At 45.5% G+C, this 15,346-nt stretch overlaps 1 protein-coding gene across 1 annotated transcript in view; it reads left to right on the plus strand.

Moving 5' to 3' along the window:
* Positions 1–3,186: 3,186 nt before the first annotated feature.
* Positions 3,187–15,346, plus strand: part of myt1la (myelin transcription factor 1-like, a) — a gene marked incomplete at both ends in the record, with an annotated part of 52,924 nt that continues 40,764 nt past the window's right edge. The window contains 3 exon segments of the mRNA XM_084314262.1: positions 3,187–3,241; positions 3,492–3,525; positions 7,008–7,070. Of these exon segments, the coding sequence (XP_084170388.1) occupies positions 3,187–3,241; positions 3,492–3,525; positions 7,008–7,070 (152 nt within the window).

A 15,346-nucleotide genomic window follows, 5' to 3' on the forward strand; every position in this document is an offset into this window, starting at 1 on the left:
GTCCAAAATCAAATTGAAAGAAGACTAAGAGCCCCACTAGCGTCCTCCAGAAGCTGTGCTGTTCCTTACACCCGACCGGGCCAGAGTAGTTTAACGGACTGACTAGGTCAAGTGACCCTTGACCTAGAGCCCTCCATTCTCCCTAATGATCTTGCATCTCTCTTCATAAAAGCTTATTTCCCCTGGGGGTCATGAATGTGCACATCAAATTGTGTGACTGTACATCTAACGGACCGGGAGATACGCTCATTTGAGAGTCTTAACGTTTGGTCTGATGATGGCGCTAGAGAAAATGTCATAGGGTTATTAAAATGTGGTGCACTTTGCCGAGGTTGTCCGTCACCTGAACTCAAGTCCTAATGCACAGGCACTTTGTACCATAAGGGCTAGCACCAGCCGACAGGCACTTTAACACTTTGAGTGCCAGCAGGGGGCGTCAGAAATAGCGCTTGAGTGCCAGCGCTGTAGTCAATGGGAGGGCGATCACATTTGCGAACGCATAAACGATATCTTAAATTATGGCTATGTGTCTAATACGCCCGTCGCTTATCAAGGACTTGTTTGCAGTCAACATTGTCAAAACGGATTGTTTTTTAATCGGTTCATTTCCGTTTTATACCATTTTGAGAAACGCTCGTTTTTTTAAACTTCCAGAAAAAAAAAGATTCTGCAGGAATCGCGCTTTACTGGAATACACAAAACAAGTTGTCATTTTTCTGCCTATTTATGAATCGTTTTCAAATAAACGCTAGATTATCGATAGTATATGTGTACTTATGCACGCTAGAGAAGCGGGCTGAAAAATCGATTATCTTATTTCCTGATCAGCACACACACACTCACAGCCACACACACACATATGGGACACGCTGAGATATAGGTGAAAAGAGCTCTGATTATCCCAAGACTGGTAAAATAGATTCCTTACCTCAGATCAGATGTTCTCCAAAAAGATTATTCCAATTCCTGATCGCCATTCCAAATATCGATCGCGTTTATTGATCCAACGCTGGGTACTGGAAACATATATTCCACGCTGTTCTGAGGGTGGGCAATGCCTGGGATCGTCTCCGGTTACATGCCTGACAAGTAAAATGTGGATTCCGGACTCTTTTTTTCCCATCCATTTCATTCAGTCCAATCCAATGGGTGCAATACCATCCGGAGAGAAGATAGGGGGCGGTATTTTCCCTGTTCAAGCTCAGACAGATCCCCACTGGTAACGTGAGGCTAGATTGATGAAAAATGAATGGAAATTGATCATAAAAAAAATAACGATTAAATAATGAGATTTCTCGTTCTTGGCACTCAACGCATGGCATGAACTAACGAGATTTCTCGTGGCTGGCACTCAAAGTGTTAAGGCAATATATGCACTTTAAATTGGAACACTGAGCTCTTTTAGGTACTGTAGCATTTTTTTATTGTTTGTGAAATACTTATTTTTTTATTATGTTTTTGTAGATTTTTATTGTTTTTACTACCGGGCAGTCCGGTAGAGAGAGAGAGAGAGGAAGAACGGGAGACAGAGCGGGGGGGAGACATTCGGCAAAGGACGGCGGGTCCGGGAATCGAACCCGGGTCAGCCGCTTCGCGACGCAGCGCGTTACATGGTTCGCCACTTGGGCGCCCCGTTTGTGAAATACTTCTATTGTGGGGATTGCATCGCATGTATTCTTGTGTGTTTTTATATTGTATGTTTTTATACTGTATGTACTGTATGTTTGGCACCAAGACAAATCCCAATCAACCATGTGTTGAAATGGCAATAAAGATGTCTATCTAGTTCCTTCCTCTAGGATGCACACAGTAAATTCATGCTAATCCGGCCATTACTTTTCAAGTAATTGTTAAGAAGAATTGTTAGCTCACTTGTTGTTGGCTTCACTACACTAATATTATTGCATGGAACAGGGTAATTCTTCACATTGAGCGGCTGAATTTATCCTCTCTAACTTGTCTTGTGGAATTGCTCAGCATGATTGAAATGGGCAATTGTATTAAAGATGTCTGACCCTGTCCTAATCTCAGATTGTCTAACACATTCGTTGTTAGCTAGAGTTAGCACCAAAAGTACAGCCACGTCAGCTAGCAGTAGCTAGTAGCGATACATGACTTTTACCATGGCTGTACCATGGGACATGATTTACATAATGGCCGGCACCATATGGTAAAACTACCTTTTCTTAAGGGTACCCACAATGCAATGTATTCGAATTTGACGATTCTTCATACTAGCTTACTGTAATGACACAAAATGTTCTTGTTCATATCTCTTTTTGCAGATCATGACTTCGGAAGACAAGTTTTGAAGTTTTGCTTTGGAAAAACCCAACCATTACACTACAGTTTGACCAAGGTGCTGCTACACCAAGGTGATACCAGGTAAAGTCCAACAGCAATTCTACCTAGTGTGGTGGAAAGTAGCCAAAGCTGAATAACTTACTCAGTCAGAGAAGAGACCTGGTTACTGTAATACAGTTTATTACTGTCTGTAACTCAGTCAAAGTATCAATACAAAAATAGGCAGAGAATGGCTGGATGACTCTCAGCGAGGTGTTTAGCTGGGACACCCAGGAATGAGAGAGCCCCCACCGGATCTTCAACGTCTTTATACCTACAACACTGAGAGGGGTGGGGGCCATAGGTATAAGGGTGTCATGACATTTTGGGGAAAGGTGTGGGAGGGTTTATTGGTGTTACTGTAAGAATGAGGGATGAGGGTAGGAAGGGAAGATGGGTGAGGGAGATCAAAGAGAGGTGGGGGAAGGGAGTTTTATCTCCCACACTAGCCACCATCTTCTTTAGCTGCGACCAGCGGCTCTATAGGTCGCTCCGTCGGCCGGTGGTTGGTCCACTAAAATCTGCGATCACAGCTATTTGTAAAAAAAATAAAATGTATTCCCAGTGATGAAGAGAAACACCTGTGATAGATAGATAGATAGATAGATAGATAGATAGATAGATAGATAGATAGATAGATAGATAGATAGATAGATAGATAGATAGATAGATAGATAGATAGATAGATAGATAGATAGATAGATAGATAGATAGATAGATAGATAGATAGATAGATAGATAGATAGATAGATAGATAGATAGATAGATAGATAGATAGATAGATAGATAGAAAGGGAGAGAGTGAGAGAAACTAATTACAGATATTTATTCTTTCCTCTCCAGATGGAGGTGAATGCGGTTGAGAAACGACATCGAACGCGTTCCAAAGGGGTCAGAGGTACAGTACAGTATGTTTTTAATTGGCCATAGGCTGTTACTCTCGCCTCACCACCAAACGCCCTCTCAGCTGTCAGCCACCTGGCTATACTGAACCAACAAGTAAAACAACACTGTTTTACGCCGCAGCTTCTGTGTTGTTGTCATCGCCAACTGATCCAAATGTACGGGATACTCTGCCGCGTCGACCCACCGTGCACTCTGTCATTCTAACTTTATTTGCGTGTATTTCTTTCAATCTCTCTTATTAGTTCCTGCGGAGACGGCAGCACAGGAGTTATTCAGGTGGGTGTGTTTTCTGCCTCTGTAAGCTTTACTGATTTGTCTAAGAGGCCACTCGATTAGCTTGGCTTTACAGTAACACCATGTACAGTAACTAACGCTATAGTGAGAAAGGGCCTAAAGTCAGCATTATATGGTAAATGCTGAACATCGCTTATTCTTGGAGGAGTCATTTTTGGTTCACTACATTTTGTTCAGCGACACTGACAAATATTGGCAAATCGGGCGACTCATAATTATAGGATATTGAGGTCAATGCTTCTTCACATTGTGGATTCGGCCTTGATTGGTAATAGTGGGGTGGTTTAGCCGAGGAATCATGCACTTTGCCATAAAAGCACCAAATTTGACAAAGATTTTGCTTCCCATCAAAGAAAAAGATTCAGATGTGAAGGCTTCGAAGACGTGTCCCCTGAGGGGCCATGGCAGCCGGTTTTCAAAAAGGCAACCCAAAGGAATTGAGTCTAAAGAACTAAAATGTTCCAGTCAGAGTTCAAACTTCAGCATTGCAAATTTGGCAACGCTGATAATTTTTTTTAAATATCATACATTTTAATGTGTTTTGGGGTAAATAATACAAAAGACATTAAATATGTTGAAATTATAAATGTTCGGTCCAACAAATCTCTATTTGATGTTATACATCAAGAGTATCCAAATCTACTTCAATCAAGCATTATTTGTTTCCAATCAGGCTACTGGGCAGAGCCCTCTCTATCTGTAAACAGCCTGCTCTTGTGTGACGGCATTTCTTAACTAAGAATCCCTAATCCATAATCTCTGTCTGCCAGTGCCATTCTATGGATAAACCACACACACACACACACACACACACACACACACACACACACACACACACACACACACACACACACACACACACACACACACACACACACACACACACACACACACACACACACACACACACACACACACACACACACACACACACACACACACAGCCAAACATCCACCCACTCACATGCATGCATGCGGACACACACACACACACACACACACACACACACACACACACACACACACACACACACACACACACACACACACACACACACACACACACACACACACACACACAAGACAAACAGAGAGTATGTGTGAGAGAGAAAAAGAGAGAGAGAGAGAGAGAGAGAGAGAGAGAGAGAGAGAGAGAGAGAGAGAGAGAGAGAGAGAGAGAGAGAGAGCGAGAGAGCGAGAGACAGTGAGAGACAGACTGAGGACACATAGGTGTTCCATCAACAGATTGATCCCTGTCCTCCTGGTGCAGACATCAATAATGCCAATAGCCGTGATCGATGTGCAGGCCGGCTGCTCACAGACTAGTATCTATGGGCCAACTCACCTTGGGGAAGGCTGTTGTTCTGCTCTGCCTGGCTGGCATGGCCATGCACTCTCCAGCGGAGATGATGCACGGCTGCCATCCTGCTAAACAGGGCTGCACACCATCTGACAGAGCCGGGTTTAAAAATAACTAAGTACTTAGTAGCTCAGTAGCTGTGTCCCGCGGTTTCAATGGGGAATTCTACCAATGCTATCATAACATTATAGGGAAACTGATGTTGGACACATGCAAATCTCCTTGTACTTCCTCAGACCCACTCCTATCCGAGCTCTGGGAGGGTCATCAAAGAGAAGCCGCCTATTCTCGGTCCTCGCTCCACAATGGTGGAACAAACTTCTCACCACAGTTAGGACAGCCGAAACCCGATCAATCTTTCGCCGTCGACTAAAAACACACTTCTTCAATCAATATCTGAAATGAAAAAAAAAAAAAAAACATTCTTACTGTCTTATACTATCATGCACTCTTCCTACTATACTAATATGTATTTGCTACTATGCACTCATCACTGCAGCACCCAAGTTTCAGCACTGTTTGATGAACATTGTTACTCAGTTGTAAGAGTTGTACCCTTCCTGCTGACTTGTCGTACATAACCTGTAAGTCACTTTGGAGAAAAGCGTCAGCTAAATGACTAAATGTAAATGTAAATGTTGAAAAACCTTATCTTGTGCTTTTTAAAGTGACAAGTGTCACAAGGTGAAAGTACAGTTTTGAGGTACTTGTACTTTACTTGGTTTATTTCGGTTCGAGGGAATTTTCTATTTTTACTCCACTAGATTTTCAAAGGAAATAATTAGTAGCTGTACGTCAATCTATCTTGTGCATTTTCAATGTGCAAACCTGCTTTTTCAAAAGTAATCGGAACTGCCACACCTGGAACAAGCTCTTTAAAGGAACATGCCAACTTTTTGGGAAATTAGCTTATTTGCCATCTACCCTGGAGTTAGACAAGCAGATACATACCATTTTCTTCTCCGTGCATGCATTAGGCTTAGGGAACAGCCACACCGTTAGCCTAGCTTAGCGTCATTCACTGGAAGTAGGTGTGCCAGTGTAGCCTAGTTCCAGTGAATGACGCTAAGCTACAGTAGGCTGCGGCTGTTCCCTAAGCCTAATGCATGCATGAAAAGGGTATGTATCTGCTTGTCTGACTCCAGGGTAGATGGCAAATAAGCAAATTTCCCAAAAAGTTAGCGTGTTCCTTTAATATAACCCTAACGTTCAGAGCTCATTCAATGCATTGAGGACACTCCATGGAACACAAGAACGGTGTACATAATGTGTACCTTTATTTACGATACTTAAGTACACTCTATATATAAATGTACTTTTACCAGAGTACTATTCTATCTGGGCACTTCTACTTTTACTTAAGTAAGGACTCCGAGCAGTGGACATTTCCCACCTCTGGCCTGGAGCCAAGGTTGGTATAAGGTGGAGATGCAGTGTGTGTGTGGGGTCAGAGGTCACTTCAGCTGTTGCAGTTGACCTCTGGCACCCCATCCTGTCTAAATGCAGCCCGGGGTGGTTGGTCCATCAAATATGCAATACAGTAGTGAGTCACTGCTGTGTGCTGCTCTGCATCAATTATACAGAGAGGTGGTCTCCAGTCCAGCGTATATGTACTCTGTGTGTTATGTCATGCAAACATGTTATAAATCTGTGTTTGTGGGACGGATTGTGTGTGTGTGTGTGTGCGTGCGTGCGTGCGTGCGTGCGTGCGTGTGTGTGTGTGTGTTAGGGATGCTCGATATTGGCTTTTTTACCGATACCGATATTCCGATATTGTCCAACTCTTAATTTCCGATACCGATATCAACCGATATCAACCGATACCGATATATGCAGGGTTTCCCCCCCCCCCCCAAAAAACTGAATAATTTCAGGTAACTAATAATTTCACTGGATATATATATAACAAATATTGTTATTGTTTTTATTTAAATTTTTACCGATACCGATATTTTCCGATATCACATTTTACTGCCGATATCGGCCGATAATATCGGTCGGCCGATAATATCGGACATCCCTAGTGTGTGTGTGTGTGTGTGTGTGTATTGTATGTGTGTCTATGACATGTGTTGACTTGTGTGTGTTTCCCCTGTGCTCGCAGCTGCCCCACTCCGGGCTGTGATGGGAGCGGGCACGTCAGCGGGAAGTACGCCAGACACCGCAGGTAGAGAGAACCCCCTTCCCCCTCCCCCTCCCCCTCCCCATCAACAAATCACTTGTACACGTGCAAATCTCTCCTTGTACTTCCTCTGCCATATTGTGCACTCTCTCAACTTTGATGGACAAATCAAGTCCTGGGTCAATACTCCTGCTGCAAAAAGGAAACCTGCAATTGCAATCATATGACTTGATTGCAGGACGTGTCTTGAGGACTCGCTCGGGGCGGAAGGTTGATTGAGGTTACCTAACATGGATGTATTTATTTCGTTATTGCTGCGATGATTCCGCAGAGGTTTGCAGGGTTTTTCGTTCACTGATGTGAGAGAGAAGTGAGTTCTCTTTCTGATTGGGGGGCTGATTGGGGGGACTTTCACCTTTGCATGTATTTGATATGCGTATAGTAATCACAAGACAAAAATGTAGACGTTTAATTTAGCATGTGCCTCTAAAAGGTTGTCCGTTCTTATGGCCACCAGGTCAGTAACATAGTGGTATTATTGTTATTTTTATGTACATCTCTCTATTAATATTTTAGGGCAAAATACAGTGACAGAAATAACAAATTAACCATAAAAATGGACAATTAAATATTCAGCACACAAAGGGGCGCAGCTGGGTAGTGTGGAGGTAAAAGCACTCGCCTTCCCTACGAACACAATCGGCAGTGTTGGCGGGTGGGAAGCCGGTGGGGTACGAGTTGGTCAGGGAGGGGAGGGGATCTGGGGTACCTTGTGTGTTTCGGAGGAGGCATGTGGAAGGGAATTGGCATAACGAGAAATATTAATAATTCAGCACACAAAGAAAAGTAAGAAGAAGGAAGGAGTAAATAAGTTACATCATTAGTAAGAGAAAAAAGACAGGGCGTAGTGGAAGTGGATGTGGCTACAGAGCCGGCGAGGTTGTATGAAGGTGGGAAGGGCTGCCCTTTCCTATAGTTCAATAAATCGGTCGCTATCTTTTTTTTTTTTATGTTTTTTATGAATGCTGAATAAGCCATTCCTTGAAATAAATTCTAAAAAAGATCGGGTTTCACGAGATCCCTCCGAACACAGGCGGGGAACACAGGCAAGGAACACAGGCGGGGGAACACAGGCAGGGAACACAGGCGGGGAACACAGGCGGGGAACACAGGCGGGGGAACACAGGCGGGGAACACAGGCGGGGAACACAGGCGGGGAACACAGGCGGGGAACACAGGCGGGGAACACAGGCGGGGAACACAGGCGGGGAACACAGGCGGGGAACACAGGCGGGGAACACAGGCGGGGGAACACAGGCGGGGAACACAGGCGGGGAACACAGCCCCGCAAGTCCACAGATCAAATCAAACAAAATCAGACTAGTCGACAAAGTCCACGACTGCCACTCCGCCGAGGACCTCTACAGTGGAGGGCAGCCCTAGCAGCGCCACTGTATGTAAACAGACAACACAGGCGATACACCCGCGGGTCAAAGTGGGACCGTAACGCACCTGCCGCCGTGAAGCGGGTGACAGCACAAAACAGTCACTTTGTGAAGCGACGGTACAGTACGGTAGACCTGCGGAGTCACCAGATGTGCCCAGAGTAGCCCACTCAGGAGGGCACGTTAAACAAAAAGCCTCTCTCTCACTTGATGTTATTTACTCCCCGGAGGTGATGGATTGATGTCTCTGTCTCCGGCGTGTCACCTCATCAATGTGTCCCCCCGGGCCGCGGCTTGGAATTGCATTCCTGCGGCAGATAGATGACACCTGCATTGGACCTCTCCCTGTGAAGAACCCCCGGGCTGATGAATGACACGCGAGCGGGAGGGTCCATCCCTGAGAGGACCGGGGAGGGGGCGGGACGGGACGGGCCGCGCCACAGAGAGCCAGGGCTCGCAGCGGAGGGCGCTAGGCCCGGGGGCGGCGCTAGGATAATGAGAGTGGGCAGGATGCGCGAATCGCCCCGTTGCACTGCCATTAAAAATCACTGATGGCACAGCCAATCACAGGGCATCGCTCACAGCCTTGTGGCCTTGTGGTGGTTTGAGTGTTTGTTTGTTACACTATTAAAGCAAGTAGTCAGAAATGCGTCATCGTCATCGTCATCACCATCATCATCAACCTTTATTTCATTGTCGGAGATACAATTGAGGGTAGGCAGAGATTACATTTAGGCAACAATAAAAACGTAATGAAAACAATAAAATACAAGCAAAACACAGGTAAAAATAAATCTGTTAGAACAGTTACACAATGAAACCGGTTTGAAATCATGGCTTTAAGCTGCCCAGAGGTCAGCAGAGAACAGGTTTTTATAGCATGAGCTGAAGACCGTTCCAAGAAAATAATGCATAACAGTAACAGTGATCGGATCACAGTGGTGAAGTCACACATACATTGCTGTCCAGAGTATATATATATATATATATATATATATATATCAGGAATGTGCCGTATGTTTACATTTTATCCAGTTTTTTTTTCAGAGTGGCGATCTCTCAAAATATACGGACATCCATCTTCACCACAATACATCTCCCCAGCGGGGAGAGCTCTGCTGTGCACTAAGCTTCATTTCATTTCTCCTTTCCCCCGTGGCTGTGATACAGCTATAGCCAAAGTCACCTCGGGGTCTAGAAACATAATACATCCCGGTGTATTTCCAGGGTGACTGATTTCAGAGGTGGCCCTGTTTGAACCTCCAGCCTGGCGGCGACGCCGGGCCGATGCCACACGAGCGAGCGAGCGCTGCCCGGCTGTGGAGAGATGCTCTGTGTTTAGGTGTGGTAACGAGAGAGACGCTCACCCGCTGAGATCACACTCGCTGTTTTGAATCTGAGGCCATTAAAGTAACCTCATACAGAGCTTCCTTGTGAGTCTGCATAGCCCGGCTTTATGAAGTAGGACAGAGAGAGAGAGAGAGAGAGAGAGAGAGAGAGAGAGAGAGAGGCACAAAGACAGAGAGAGAAATAGACAAGTAGGGCAGATGAGGCGTCACACACACACAGAGCGACTAATTCTACCGATAATATTAGATGTGTGCGGTTGTTATTAATGTGTATTTCTCTAGGGACGTGGTGGCAATGCCCAATCAATTAATCATGAACAAATCTGTGCATGTACGCCGTCTATATGTAAATGTGTGATTAATCGAGGCTAAATATTCAACCATAGTGAGAGTAAGAAGACCCGTCATTCATATAATATTTGACACGACTCGTTCATATACGGTATCTTATTGCCCCGGTATTTTTAGATCGTGGAAACACTCTGTGGTGTACACAGATGTAGTCTAAAATGAAATCTCTTTCAGTCCAAGTACATTGGTTGTTGGTAATGAGCTGATGGCAGGCCCATTGTGAGCAGCTCTCCGGAGCGGGGTGTGACTGCCATGTCTACAGCCTGGGCTCAGTAATTGCCTAGGCTTTGTGCAGATGAGGTTGAGTGCAATCTCTCACTCGTTCTCATCCAAACCCTCCCTCCCTCCCTCCCTCCCTCCCTCCCTCCCTCCCTCCCTCCCTCCCGCCCTCCCTCATTCTCGCTCCTCTTTCCCTCCTACACTCACATCTCTCTGTCTCAATATCCCTCCCTCCCACTCTCTCTGTCTCTATCTCTCCCTCCCTCCCACTCTTTCTACCGTATCTCTCCCTTACTCTCTCTCTCTCTTTCTCTCTCTCTCTCTCTCTTTCTCCACCTCTCTCTCTCTCCTCTCTCCCCCCCTCTCTCTCTCTCTCCCTCTCTCCCCCCTCTCTCTCCCTCTCTCTCTCTCCCTCTCTCCCCCCCCCTCTCTCTCTCTCTCTCTCCCTCTCCCCCCACCCCCCCCTCTCTCTCTCTCATCTCTCTCTCTCTCTCTCTCTCTCTCTCTCTCTCTCTCTCTCTCACTCTCTCTCTCTCTCTCTATATCTCCCTCTCTCTCTCTCCCTCTCTCCCCCCCCCTCTCTCTCCTCTCTCCCCCCCTCTCTCTCTCTCTCTCTCTCTCTCTCTCCCTCTCTCTCTCTCTCCCTCTCTCCCCCCCCTCTCTCTCTCTCTCTCTCTCTCTCTCTCTCTCTCTCCTCTCTCTCTCATCTCTCTCTCCTCTCTCTCTCTCTCTCTCTCATCTCTCTCTCTCTCTCTCTCTCCCTCTGCTCCTCCTCCTCCCTTCTGCCTCCTCCTCCCTCTCCTCCGCTGATGTATGAGTCATATGGACTGAGCCTAGGAGCTGTATAATTCAGGTCCTGACAGGTAGCACTCACTAAAAGGCTGGAATGGAGCCAGGCGAGCTGGTGGCGAGGCCAGAGTGCTGCAGCCTGGCCTTCCACTGTGGAGGGGTGAGCTGCAGCTCCGAGGCAAGCCACTCCACACTCTCTCTTTCTCTCACTCCTGTCTCTCAATAGAGCTAGAGATCAGCAGCGTGGCTGGCCCCCCCCCCCCATAATAATAATAATAATAATAGGATTCAACTATTTACAGAAATTGAGACTATACTAGTCTACATCATCACAAATATTAAGACTTATTTGACTTTACCATGCGATACCAGTATGTCAACACACTATTAACCAAATGAATATCGGCCTTCTTCAGGGTGTTTTTTAATGGTTCTAATATGAACTAAGCTATTTATTAAAGCTTTTTTATATACAAGAAGAGTGCCTGGAACTTCCTTATTTTTATTCAACTGACTTCCCTCACCCAAGAGCACCTTCAAAAAGACACAGGATTCACACCACAAAGACGCTGCAGTCCTCCTTCTTGTTCTAGTTCACTATTAACCAGTTATTAATTAGTTATTGTATAGCGGAGTTAGTTCCTGTTGCCCCTTTTTTACTTGTGAGTTCTTTTTTGTTTGTTTGTTTATTTGTTTGTTTGTTTACTTTGTAGTAAGAGGCAGGAATGTAGGCCAAGCACCTGTATTTTCCTGGGAAAAGAAAGGGGGGAAATGTAGATGTTTTAAAGGCTCCATGTGCTTTTGGCCCATACAGTATATATATATATATATATATATATATATATATATATATATATATATATATATATATATATATATATATATATATGTCGCGGTGATACAACAGCTAATCGGCACCGGTCCTCGCAGGACATTCATATTCATGTGTAACTACCCAACAGATGGGCAGTGGACCGCTTGTGTGGGAGGCTCAAGCCATTTTGTCCTCCGTCTCACTTCTCTCTCTCTCTCTCTCTCTCTCTCTCTCTCTCATCTCTCTCTCTCTCTCATCTCTCTCTCTCTCTCTCTCTCTCTCTCTCTCTCTCTCTTTCTCTCACCCTCTCCTTCCATTTGCAGCATGTTTTAACATGCTGTTCTTACTGTACTGTGTGGGTTGTTTGTAGACCGCGTTGGCTTATGGTTTTCTTATGTCCGTTTTCTTTTCTTTTTTTTTCTCCATTCCCGCATCATGACACTTTTTCTTCTTTAACCAAGTTTCTCCAGCGGCGTGCGTCACAACTCTTTCACTTGCAACTTTATCCCTCCCCTTGTCCTCCTCTGCTGTGATGACAAAGATAACATTTACTCTACCCACCTCTGTGTGTGTAAGCATGTGTGTGTGTGTGTGTGCGCTGCGCGCGCAGCGGTGTGTGTGTGTGTGTGTGTGTGTGTGTGTGTGTGTGTGTGTGCGCGTGCGTTAGTGTGTACAGTTGGTCTTGTAGGTCAGACATGTGAAATATGGATGTATCGATACCAGTACTCAGATACAAACTACTCAGATACTATTACTCAGTGCCATGTTTGTTGAGGAAAACGCAAAATTAAATGTTTTGTTATATTCTTAGTATTTTATATTATTTATATTATTCAAACTTAAAATGTCAGCAACAGCATCATGTTTCATTTGTTACAGTCGGAAAGTGAGGAATGAAAATTATACATGTTTTCAAAGTCATTGTCAGAACTGTATGTTGGTATTATTAAGTACTCATATTGGTACTCAGTATCAGTAAGTACCAAAATGTAAGTACTTGTACTTGGTCTGAATACAAGTGGTATCGGGACATCCCTATTATGAAAAGCTGATGTTGTATTAGATATGATGGGTTTTGCAGGGTTGCTAAAGGTGAAAGGCGCAGTTGACAATATCTGTCTGATAGTTGCTGCTGTTCAGACACATATCCTGACTGCCTGTTACTGTTCCGCAACAGTAAGTTACTTCCGGGGTAGGCCTGATTGGCCCCGACAGGCACGTGACAGGCGCTGCGGCCACGCCCCGCGGCAGCCTCAGGACGCGCAACTAGGCTGCTGAGAGCTGTCGCTCGGAAAATGCGGAAATAGGCTGTCTATTGCCATTCTCTAAGACAAACTCTAACCTTAACTAGCTCCTTAACAGCGCCTAAACTTAACCCTTTAACCTTAAGCAACTCCGAAACTATGCCTAACCTTAACCAACTCCGAAACAATGCTTAAAGTTAACATGCCTAAACTTACCGGCGAACGAATGCACGTAAAAAAATAAAATAAAAAATAAATTAAGGGAATCGAACTCGCCAGCAACGGATGGTAGGATCCACACCAGTGCATGTGAGCGGATCGGAGCCGTGAGCGGCGTCGGGGCGCGGAGCGGCCGGTTTTGACGTGAGCGAGGAGTGGGTTTTAAAATGAGTCGGCTGCGACGTCCGGAGCGAGAGTTCTCCTCCGCTCCAATCCACTCCAGGCCGCTCACAGTGGTTTAACACTGTTGATGTAATATATACATGCAGTACAATGTCAAAGCAACAGATGGCGATGTACAAACATGAAGGCCATTTTCAAACAATGAGAAGGGTTCAGGCTTCGTCACTGTAGAGACGCCCCACCATAGATATCTATGACGCCCACACTCACTCTCCTGTTAGAAAAGGTATCGACGCCATTGTTGTTGACGTTAGCTTACATGCTAACGTTAATGGCAGCGACCATAGCATTGTGGCTCGGCTAGCCTATCATCGCTTAATAGAACTAGTGAATGGATAAACAACGTTATTTAACATTGCAGAATGGCTACAATTACAATGCGGCTCAATACAAACAATTGTTAAGGGGCCCAGGGGGTGTAGACTGTTGTAGTTTGAGCTCATTTACACCATGCTCCAAAAAAGAAAAAGAAAAACTGCCGAGCGATCTGGCGCGGGGAGCGGGGATGCGCTCGATTCAAGGTGAGTGGGGAGCGAGCGGAGAGCGACTTGGGGGCGGGGTCAACATGAGCGATTAGCGGAGCGGACCAAGCTTTAAAGAGCGAAGAGCGGATTTCTCGGCCGCGCCGATCCGCTCACGTGGTCTGATCCACACCAATGCAGCGTTGCCAATTGAGCTATTTCTGGATAGTGAAAAAGGGCGTATTACTACTACATAATGCTGCCGCGGAGCGTGCCGCGCGGCAGAGAAAGTTGCGCGTCCTGAGGCGGCCGTGTGGCGCGGGGGCGTGGCCGCGCCTGTCACGTGCCTGTCGGGGCCAATCAGGCCTACCCCGGAAGTAGCTACAGTTGCGGAACAGTAAAAAGCATCCTGACTCATGATTTCAGACTCCATAGAGAGCCACCATTCTACACCTCACTGCATCATGGGAAATGTAGTCAAGGCTGCTTCAGTCCTTCTTGTAAAAAATCTCATTGTAGACCAACCTGTCTGTGATACTAGTGTGAATTGAAAACGGTCAGTTAGTCGACAGCAGGACACCAGATGAGATAGATTGATAGATATTCTTTCCCTTAGATGGACATATAAACAACAATAAACAATAAACAAATACATACAATCTAATACAATCACAAAGAGTTATGATTACAGGCAGTGCATTGACAGACAGCCTAATGGTAGTTGTGACTGTCTGGGACGGGGAGCATCGCTCCCTCTACATCGCGTATAGAGCTCTGTTCCATAGGCTCTGATCGCTGGAACAGAGAATGCGCCTGCGCTGCAGAATACTGAACACCAGCTCTGCTTTTCTTCTGCTTTTGGGAGGGCGGCATGTGGTGGTGGTGTTGGTGGGAATGGATGGATGGATGGGGTGAAAGAGGGGGATGTCTGTGAGGCAGATGTCTGTCTCTCTCTTCTTCCACCTCTTTCTCTCTCTCAGTCTCTCTGTCTCTGTCTCTATCTTTCTCTGTGTCTCCCTCAATCTATTTCTATTTGTTCTATCTCTCTCTCCCACTCCCTCTCTCTCTTTATGTCTATGTCTCTCTCTCTCTCTCCCACTCTCTCTCTCTGTCTCTCTTTCTCTCTCTCTTCTTCCACCTCTTTCTCTCTCTCAGTCTCTCTGTCTCTGTCTCTATCTTTCTCTGTGTCTCCCTCAATCTATTTCTATTTGTTCTATCTCTCTCCCACTCCCTCTCTCTCTCTTTAT

The sequence above is a fragment of the Notolepis coatsorum genome (assembly GCF_963971535.1).
Source record: "Notolepis coatsorum genome assembly, chromosome: 5".
NCBI lineage: Eukaryota > Metazoa > Chordata > Actinopteri > Aulopiformes > Paralepididae > Notolepis > Notolepis coatsorum.